This window comes from Camelina sativa, chromosome 4, assembly GCF_000633955.1.
Source record: "Camelina sativa cultivar DH55 chromosome 4, Cs, whole genome shotgun sequence".
Classification (NCBI taxonomy): domain Eukaryota; kingdom Viridiplantae; phylum Streptophyta; class Magnoliopsida; order Brassicales; family Brassicaceae; genus Camelina; species Camelina sativa.
In genome coordinates, this window is record NC_025688.1 from 23,803,707 (window position 1) to 23,814,393 (window position 10,687).

Genomic DNA, 10,687 nt, shown 5'->3' on the forward strand with positions numbered 1-10,687 from the left:
TGCTTGCGAAAACAAATGTGAATGCTTCTTTATTCAAGTCTTTTGCAATAATAATGGTATAGTGATAAGTTCCCAGTAGTTGGGGAGTGTCTCAACTCAGTTCTTGCAACTGCCAGCTTTTTGTTACCTTTTAAGCCTTTGGCTTGAGCGGCTTAACCACCTCCCAAGTGAAGTCAGGGTCGTCACGTCCAAAATGGCCATAGGCAGCGGTTTTCTGGAACCGGAAGTTACCTCCCCTCTTCAAGTCGAGGTTAATGGCCATCATTCCTGGCCTGAAGTCGAACGCTTCCTTGATCAACACAAGGATATCCTTGTCTGGGATGGTCCCGGTCTTGTAGGTGTCAACAAACACAGAGAGTGGTTCAGGGACACCAATGGCGTATGATACCTGCACGATACAACGGCGTGCGAGTCCAGCTGCTACCACACTCTTTGCAGCCTGCCTCACGATATATGCACCACTTCTGTCAACCTTGGTTGGGTCCTTTCCTGAGAAGGCACCTCCACCATGAGCACCCCAACCACCATAAGTATCAATGATAATCTTCCTCCCTGTGAGTCCAGCATCACCGTGAGGCCCACCAATGACAAAACGACCAGATGGGTTCAAGTGAAAGATGGTGTTATCGTCAAGGTACTTAGCAGGGATAACCGGCTTGATGACATGCTCCTTCAAGTCAGCAGCAATCTCGTCGTTGGTGACAGTTTCGTCATGCTGGGTTGAGATGAGAACAGTGTGGACTCTAATCGGAATCATAGCTCCACCATCGTTCTTGTACTCAACTGTGACTTGAGTCTTACCATCAGGCCTCAACCAAGGACAAGTCTTGTTCTTCCTCACTTCAGTGAGCTTAGCACCAAGCTTGGTAGCTAGGACATGAGTCAAAGGCATAAGCTCAGGTGTCTCATCAGTAGCATACCCAAACATATGTCCCTGGTCACCAGCTCCAATATCTTCAGGCTTCTTGGTCAAATGACCATGAACTCCCTGAGCAATGTCAGGACTCTGTTGCTCAATGTTAACCAAGACATTACATTTGTCAGCATCAAGACCAACATCAGCAGAGATGAAACCAATTTCCCTACAAGTGGATCTAACAATCTTCTCGTAGTCTACTTTGGCAGATGTTGTGATCTCACCAAACACCATCACCATATTGGTCTTGGTACATGTCTCACACGCCACTTTGCTCTCAGGGTCTTGCTCTAAGCAAGCATCGAGGATAGCATCAGAAACCTGGTCACAGAGCTTGTCTGGGTGTCCCTCATTGACGGATTCAGATGTGAATAGGAACGTTTCCATTTCTACACATACACACAACTCATCATCAATACCAAGTTGGTATTACCAACCAAAAAAAAAAAATTGTATAGCTCCACCGACACAATTAAATCCACCAAATTCAGATCAGATTTGAACAATTAAGCTAAAAAAAAACCAAATCAAACAGCTTCGAGTCGTCAGATCTAACACTACAAACCATGGATTTCCAAATCGAGACCTAGAAATCAAAACTTACAGATCTAACGAAGGAAAGAGGAAGGAACCAAACCTGATTAAAAACGAAGTAGGTAGAGAGGGAGAGAGACTTCTCTGGGATACAAGATCTGGAGAAAAATGAAAGCGAGAGAGAAGAAGAGAGAAGAGATTTTATATTGAGAGAACGAGTGAGAAAAACTCGGCGGGTGACTCGGGGGAGTTCGACTCGTTCTTCTGTGTTTGGTTTGCCCGCTCTTCTCTCACTTCTCTTCGGTTTATATTGTTGGAGATGCTCTGATCACGTGTTTTCTGGTGTACTGTGTTCTGATGTTTTAAAACCGTTGATCTCGAATGTAAGGGAGGAATGAACGGTGAGATGTTAGGTAACTTATGTAATCTCACCAACCCCGTTGTCGTAGGTGTGGGTGTGGTTGGTGAGATAAGAGTATCCGACCCGGACATCGACATCGGTAAACGTAACCCGAACCGGATCCTTCGGGTTAACACACATGGAACATGCTTGCCAAATCATGGAGTGGTTTAGATATTTTTGTTAATTTGTTCTTTTTATATTTTTTATACTTTTCATATTTAGGTGTTGGTTGGTGAATGGTATTTGCTTATTAACTTTTGTTTTAAAAAATAGTTATACGATGATTTGATCGTTAATTTTTTGTAGATCTTGTTTTACTTTTTAAATTTGTAAAAGTGAATTTCCCAAAAGATAAAAATCTAAAAGCTAACAAAAATCATCATTATTTTTAATAAATTGCAAGTTTATAACAAAAAAAAGTGTTAATATATAAACAAGACACATAAAAATTCTCAGTAATTTGCCTATATATCTTTTTTTATTAAAATTACAACACTTTTATACGAATACAAAAGTAAAGAAAAATGATTGTGTTGTTGTGGTTGCAGCTATAGAGTAGAAAACATATGAGAAGAGGTCAGTAAAAGAACAGTCAGTAACTGAGACCGAGCTGAAGGCCGAAAGCAGCATGGACGAGGAAAAGCGTCATTATCCCACTCCCAAGGATCCCGTGTACGTTCCTCAGTTCAGGTTTGTCCTGCACATTTTTGAAACAACTAGTTTCTTGATCTTGGAAACTACATCAATGACTAAGGTTTTCACATTGCAAAATCCGGCATTGTACTTTAATTACCTTGAACAAAGATGGTAAGATTGTTTGAATAGTCAAGAGACCAAGACCAATGAATCCTGTAACAGCGTGCGGGCTACATTACACAAATCCGCAACCATATCAGTGTCGCGCATATTTGAAATCTCATTACTAAGTTAAAAAGAGGTCTTCTTGTTTACCATGAAAACAGTGTTTTGTTTGTTCAAGTTTGGAATCAGTAAATAAGAGTTTACTATGTAAAAAAAAAAGAACACACCTTTCGAAGATGGGTTTATCGGAGGTAAGAAGGGATGTGATACCACCAGTTGCTCCAAGAGCGAAAAAGAAAAACATTCCTGCTAAAAGCTTTGGGTGCAGGTCTTTTGCCTTTGCCTTCTCTTCCTGACATTTTCAAGGACAAACAACGCTCTTTAAACAACAATGGTTCTTGTAATATTATAACCAGATTATTTGGTTAAAAATAGTCTTACAATGTCATCTGAATAACGAATCCGGAAGCCTAAGTATGTTCCATAGCCACCCATAGCAAAAAGAACAACTGCCTGATAGAAAACAAGTAACATATCCAAACCCATCAAACACACAAGACAAATTTCTAAAGAAACTGGTTTTTGGCACACATGTTGTTGTGGAATCTTGCACACATATGAGGGATAAGATTAAAAGAAGCATGAATTGGTTATGAAGCAGTATAGTAATATATATTACCATGTTCCCTGGATGTCCCCAGTGAACAAGCCAGTCAGGTAGATTCAAGGATTGTACAATCTCCACAAAAGGTCCAATAACAGATCTTACAGTTGCAGCTGCCACAAAGACAGATAAAGCTCAGCACAACATTCTTGGACACAGAGCCAAATTTGATTCATACAACTAATGAACACACAAATTGCATTACTTACTTCTCACTAATTGTTACTTAAAGCTCCTAAATTAACATCGTATACATTGAGCGATTACGTTATTCAGATTTAAAGTTTAATATTATACCTCCAGGGAGAGAAGCAACGAGGAGGAGAGGCAAAGGAGAGACTGATAACACTAATGTCTCTTTAATCTCATTCTCATCACCACCTTTTGCTTCAACCTTTTCATCTACGTTATTAATCGAAGAAGAACACGCCGTAATTAACCGGATATTTCTCCGACGAGAGTTAGAGAGCGCGGGAAAGGGAGACGGATTTGAGAATCTGGAGAGACACTGAGTGGAATTAAGTAAACGCGACGCAAGAAACGATGGAGCAGTAGAAGAAATAGGGCTAGAGAGAGCGGAGAATCCGGTGATTGCAGCCATATGAAAGAAGAGAGAGAGCTTAGTGTGTGTCGGTAAAGTGAAGTGAGGAGCGGAAGTGGTAGGGAAGGAGATTTGTCTGATGAGAGTAGTAAAGAAAAGGTGAAGAAAGAGACACGACGTTAATCTTAAACGCGGTCGTTTTTGCACTCTTTTCGCGTGGTCTCAACACGCTCCGATTCCCCACGTGACTCTCACGTGTCTCGTAGAGTGAGCCTAAAATTTTGAGACCTTCTACCTCGTTTAGAGTCTTTCGACAGTTTGTTCTTCACAAAACCAACCATTTACACGTAAACTTGGCCACTAGCTCTGGGCATAATATCCGGTACCGAAGAACCGTACCGGAACCGAACCGATAAAAGCGGTATTGGGTAGGGTTTGGATTAAATAGAATTACCGAATGGACTAAGAGGCCTTGGTAAAATGGACTTCGGTCCAGGTTCGGGTTGTAACTTAAGTATATTGGGCCACCGTTTTAGATATGTTTAACCTAGAGGTCTAATAAGACCTTGACCCACTAAAGCTAGTCCTGGGCATAATATCCGGTACCGAAGAACCGTACCGGAACCGAACCGAACCGATAAAAGCGGTACCGGATTAAGCAGAATTACCGAATGGGCTATGGTTTAATCGGTTATTTTGGTTATATACATGGGTATTTATAATTTTAATCAGTTATCTCGGGTTTTAGTCGGTTATTTGAGTACTTTGGTTACTGAAAATAACCGAACCGATTATAACCTGGAAAAATTTTGGGTTATTTCGGATTTTATATTGGAGTAGAAACCCGCTCCGAACCCGGCTAGTTACTAACCGTATCGAACCGAATTTTTTGTAAATTACCGAATGAGATCTATAGGTATTATACCGATTTACCCGAAACCCGATTAGGTAGAACCGAAACCCGATTGGGTACCCGATTGCCCAGGACTATTGGCCACTGTATGATACAATGATTCCACTGTAATGTGTTGCAGAATTGTTCATTCTTCTAAATATATAGTAGGTATGTATCGAATACTAGTATATTATAATATAGTGTACTTATCAATAATTCATAATCGTAAGCAGTTAACGTCGTCTAACGTCGTCTCAAGGCGATTTTTTCAATTACACGTCTACGTTCAGAGGATCGGATAGGCTCCTATTTGAGTGGGAAATTACGACATATCACATATGCAATTATTGTATGTTTATATAAAAGACCATCTTTATCAATTATTAGATTTGCGTATTTCATAAAATATTGGTCGATAGATTTTGACCTCTCGGTATAATTCATAAAGTCACTAAAAAATATTTTCTTATGTAGGGACTCCACCTCAATAATTATATACGTTAATTATTTTAAAAATGTAACAATAAGAAATTTTGTTGCAATTCACCAGTTATAAACTTTTATTTTATATATATGGAAAGCGCATAATGATAAACTTTTTAGTACTCTGAATTCCAATCTTTTAACGATTTTGCGGCTAGCGGAGGATGAGGCAAAAGCATGGACTTTGGCTCAAACAGAGGATTTAACGGTCGCATCGGCTATTCCTATTGAGGTTGTTCCCCGGGGAAGCAGGGGCTTCAGTGCTCCTAGTTTTTTGGCGAGCTATATTTGTTTTGTCGATAGTTCCTGGAAAGCAACAGACCGTTATGCAGAAAGAGGGTGGTTCTCCACGTCGCCCTATGGTGACGTCCCCACTATGGGAGCTGCCAACCTTCGCCTAGTCTGACCCCTCTCCATGCTGAGATTGAGGCCTTTGTCTGGGCCATGCGATGTATGATTGGAGCGGATAACCAATCTGTTGTTTTCCTCACCGACTGCTCCAACTTAGTGAAAATGGTGTTTTCGCCTTCCGAGTAGCCAGCTTTTACACCTTACTAGGAGGACATCCAGGCGGATAAAGAGGAGTTTACTTCCTTTTCATTAGTCTACGTCCCGCATTCTCAGAATGGTAAAGCGGATAATCTTACGCGACGCGCTCGCACAGTTACGCATTTAATTACCTATGTTAACAATCTACCTTCGTATTGGTTTGTTTGAACTAATCTAGTATCTTTGTTGTCAAAAAAAAAACTTTTATTTTACATAATGTAACAGTACTTAAATTAAATGATAAGATATTAGTTTTTTTTTTGCATAATGACACGATATATTTAAATGATTTTTTTTGTGGTAAATAATAAACGAAAACATAACATACATTGTTAGAGTATATACTCTAACATACATATGTCAAAAAGTTATACAAATGCAAAAATAAATTAATACTTTTTACTAGGTGATTTCACGTGTAAATGCAAAATTCTGCAATTGTAACAAGGTAGACCTACATACACGAAACATACATACATGATACATTAATCCACAAGTTTCCATTTAATAATCTCACATACATCCGATTTGTCACTGTTTAGCTATATGTTTTTCGTATATGAAGTGTATGCAACCCGGCTACAATAAAGATAATGGATGTGATTGTCTTAGAGTTTAGTTTACTGGTCTGAAGACTGTTAAGTGTTATCTATCTTGTAGTATAAAGAAATGAGTGTTACTAAGTTCTACTAGTACTATATACTTTTCATTGGAAACCCACTTTAATATAGTTTTGAAAAGTGCCACACCAACTTACCAACTTAAACTGCTACGCCATAAACATTCAAATTTATTTTGCCATTGTATACATAAATATGCTTATGTTAGTACTAGTATTATTATATAGATATACACATATTCGTCCCATAAGAATATATGTATGTGTGGTGGCCTCGGGATCAATCACTTTGACAATGTCTTGTGGGAAATGACTTAGTCAAACCTTTCACTTTGGTTTTTTGGAAAATGAGTACACATCACTTTCACCCCTTTCTCTAATTTTTGGTTTAATATCAACTTTTCCTTTTATTTTCTTCATTTTTCTTTTCTTATCGCTTACCTTCGAGCTGTCCATGAAACTATTTCCTTTTTTTTTATTGGTAAGTGTCCGAAGAAAAATAGAACACCATAAAATGTTTGACTAATTGACTCTTGCTTCCATGCACCATTTTTTCGTGTTTATTATTTCACACAGTACAGTTTTGTATTGTATACCATATAATTAATATTTCATGTTGGTTCTGACTTTTGGTTGGTTCGATTTGGTTTAATCCAATGAAGACCCACAAAACCGGTCAAATGGGTCGATAAAACGGTTGTTTTTGGTCTCTTCAAGAGACAAACATGCACGTTCAATCGTAATAAGACATCATAGAATTAAAACTTCTAACCATTTGTCCAATTTGTTTTCTTCCTGCAAACCATTTGTCCAATTTGTTTTCTTCCTGCAAACCATTTCTCCAATTTCTTAAAATGAAAGAGCATTAAAGCACTTAATTAATTGGTACTACTATTTATTAAATTTTTTTTCTAAAGAAATTGTTTTGTTCTTTTTAATTTCTCCACTATTCACAACTTAGACCAGCTGTTCTTGTTTTGCTTTGGTGACCAAAAACACATCTATATTTTTTATTTACACTATTTTCCCCTCTCTCTCTCCTTCTCTACATACATATTATAATAATGAAGGCAATCCACATGGGAGAAAAGAAAAAAGCATTATGGAAAGAAAATAAAAATATAGGTTTTCATTGACTTGGGCGTTTCCAATACATAGAGCAATAAATAGATGTCTTTATCTTTGATAATTACAGAACCAGAGAACACTTTTTCTTTCTCTTCTTCTCTTTCAAAACACAAAACAAAGATCACTCAATAAAAACACACATAGAGAGAGAGAGAGAGAAAGAGAGAGATGGGTAGGGCTCCATGTTGTGACAAGGCAAATGTGAAGAGAGGTCCATGGTCTCCGGAAGAAGATGCGAAGCTTAAAGACTACATAGAGAAACAAGGCACTGGTGGAAACTGGATTTCTCTCCCTCACAAAGCTGGTATTTTCACATCTCTCATGATTCTTGGATTTTTTTTATTTATTTTGTGTGTTTTCTTGGATTTTTAACCTTTGGTGGGTGTCTTGGGTCTTGGTTGATTTTTTTTTTTAATATCATAAATAATATGGTGTTATAAAGGTTTAAGGAGATGTGGGAAGAGTTGCAGACTGAGATGGTTGAACTACTTAAGACCAAACATAAGACATGGAGATTTCACTGAGGAAGAAGACAATATTATCTACAGCCTCTATGCCTCCATCGGAAGCAGGTTAAGCAAGTCTTAAAATAAATAATTATTTTCCAGCATTAATAATCTAAGGCCTTCATAGATATAATAATCTTAAAGATTGGTAAATATTACTCTTGTTTAAATCATGGGAATGAAATGAAGAAAATGGGTATCGAAAAAGAAGAGACTTTGCATGTTTCAAGGAAGCTTCAATCTCAATTGTTTTTTTTCTTATCTTTAATTAAAAAATACTTTATTTCATGATTATAGCTTTTACATACCCACCTTTTGTGCAGTATAATTGCCTCCTTTTGTGGGTATATTCTTTAGTTCATAAGTTAGCCCAAAAAGAAGAAAAAAAGTGAAGCAAATCCACTTTGAAAAGTATTGAAGATTTAAGCTTACAAAATTAATTTTCTTTAGGTTATTGTGGTTACATAAAGGAGTTAATTATTGAAAATGCAGGTGGTCAGTAATAGCAGCTCACTTACATGGTAGGACTGATAATGACATCAAGAACTATTGGAACACTAAGCTCAAGAAGAAGCTCATTGCCACCATGGCTCCTCCTCCAAATCACCACTTAGCCAGTGCTACACCATCATCACCATCACATTACAATATGATCAATACTCTTCTTCCGTATAACCCATCAATATCAACAAACCAACTTCTCACACCTCATCAGGGGATGATGATGACAATGATGGGCCAACAACAACTATTATATCAAGAAGACATGGGCACTTTGGTAAATTCTCCAAACGGAAACAATTTCATAATGAGCCATCAAGAAGACAGCCAGGAGCAAAGTACAAACAAGGGAATAATGTTGTTGAGTGATGTAAGAAGTGGGTCGAGTACAACAAGTACAGTAACAAGAGTGAAGATGGAACATCGTGATCATCATCATCATGAAGAGGATGAGAGATCAATGAGCTCGGCAGTAATTGAAGATTATGGAATGGAGGAGATCAAGCAATTAATAAGTAGTAGCTGTACTAGTAGTAGCAATAGCTTGTGGTTTGATGAAAACAAGACAGAGGATAAGTTCATGTTGTACTATTGATCTCTCTTACCAACTTTGATTCAACCCCCATATTCTCTCTCTTTCTTTCTCAAAACTGAACATGAATTATTAAAGCTTGTTCAAAGAGGGGTTTAAACGTGATTAATGAGTTTAACTTAATATTTTTTTTTATTGTGAATAAGAACTCTCTTTAGACATAATTTGTTGAACTTACAGCTGTTAAGTGAAGTTTCTATAGTGGTCAAAGAACATTGTGATACAAAAATTACTATGGCCTATAAGCTTATATCTATCATGAAAAACATATATGTGATGCATAAGTCTATCATATCATAAAAATGTCGCATCATTTTCTAATAATTTAATTTTTTTTTTCTTCAAATAATTTTATTTTTACTATTTTGAATATTTGTTCTTCGGAACCTTGGAGTAATTAAGTTTTTTTTTGTCAGCGGAGTGATTAAGTTAATTTATAGAAAAAGAACAACACTCATATAGGTTTAAGATATATAACAAATTTTGAAGAAATTATCTATGTCAACTCCATATATGTATAGCTAAATAATCTACCAATACGTTCTAATAAAATCTATATATCATCACACCAAAAAAAAAAAAAAAACTCTTATAACTTGCTTTAAAAAAAATAAAGAATGACAGTATTTGGTATGCTAACTACTTTGTATTGTTCCCCTCAACCTCATTAAGGAATCTCAAAATCTTATCAATAAACACAAATTAAAACACATGCATACATATACTTTATATCTTACCATTTAAATTCTAAAACTAATTCCACTTGCATTTCTTCAAGGTATTATTTTGTTCTTTCCATGCTCTTAAGTATATCCTCATGTATATATATTAACAATCGTTGATCAAAAGGATGACCGATTATATATATGTTATAATTATATCCACCACAACATCTATTGTTGTTATTATTATGGGACTTTAATAATGATATGGATGACAAAAATATATTCCCAAACAACATTATTCTTAAATATTAAAATTTTCGACTTTATAAAGCACAACTCAATCATTTTCTTCCAGCGAAACTGGTCAATCGTATCTGCTGCCTTAAAACTTATCCAAAAACATAAGCAAATTAGTAGAAAAAATTTCAAAATGTTTATTAATGATCTTTCGAATACTTTAGACATCTGTTAGTATGTTTGAGGTTTCTTCCTTTTTTTCTGTTGCTATTTCTTTTTATTGAATAGTGAATATGAAAAAAGCTTGTAAAAACTTCAAGTTTGACTATTGCAAATCTGATGTGACAGAAAATAGACATAATTCCAACATTAGAAATGAACTATAGATAATAAATAATTTATTGATGGTCGAATTTAAAATATAAATCCTAACGCATGATTAATTAATTAGCGACAAACGTCTTTTTTGATACTGGTAAGGTAAGAGAGTCGTACCAAGATTGGGCTCGATATATTACACAATTGTATAAATTAACTTCTCCCTCAGATTTTGTTTTCTTCTTCGACTGACGAATCAGAAAAGAAAAGAAAAAAGAAATCCTCATATATTTGTACATGCATGATCTCATTCATTATATATTTATATGTAGTTT

At 36.2% G+C, this 10,687-nt stretch overlaps 3 protein-coding genes across 3 annotated transcripts; 1 reads left to right on the plus strand and 2 right to left on the minus strand.

The window, feature by feature from the left end:
* Nucleotides 1-1,749, minus strand: LOC104782106 (S-adenosylmethionine synthase 3). The gene is made up of 2 exons (XM_010506932.1): nt 1,554-1,749; nt 1-1,305 (listed from the first exon to the last, which is right to left on the minus strand). The coding sequence occupies exon 2, from the start codon at nt 1,301-1,303 to the stop codon at nt 131-133; it is 1,173 nt and encodes a 390-aa protein (XP_010505234.1). The 5' UTR covers nt 1,304-1,305; nt 1,554-1,749; the 3' UTR covers nt 1-130.
* On the minus strand, nt 2,297-4,006 carry LOC104782107. The gene is made up of 6 exons (XM_010506934.2): nt 3,616-4,006; nt 3,334-3,431; nt 3,096-3,167; nt 2,882-3,006; nt 2,647-2,719; nt 2,297-2,550 (listed from the first exon to the last, which is right to left on the minus strand). The coding sequence occupies exons 1-6, from the start codon at nt 3,917-3,919 to the stop codon at nt 2,446-2,448; spliced, it is 777 nt and encodes a 258-aa protein (XP_010505236.1). The 5' UTR covers nt 3,920-4,006; the 3' UTR covers nt 2,297-2,445.
* On the plus strand, nt 7,502-9,220 carry LOC104782108 (transcription factor RAX2-like). The gene is made up of 3 exons (XM_010506935.2): nt 7,502-7,837; nt 7,976-8,105; nt 8,532-9,220. Exons 1-3 carry the CDS (start codon nt 7,702-7,704, stop codon nt 9,133-9,135), a joined length of 870 nt encoding a protein of 289 aa, XP_010505237.1. The 5' UTR covers nt 7,502-7,701; the 3' UTR covers nt 9,136-9,220.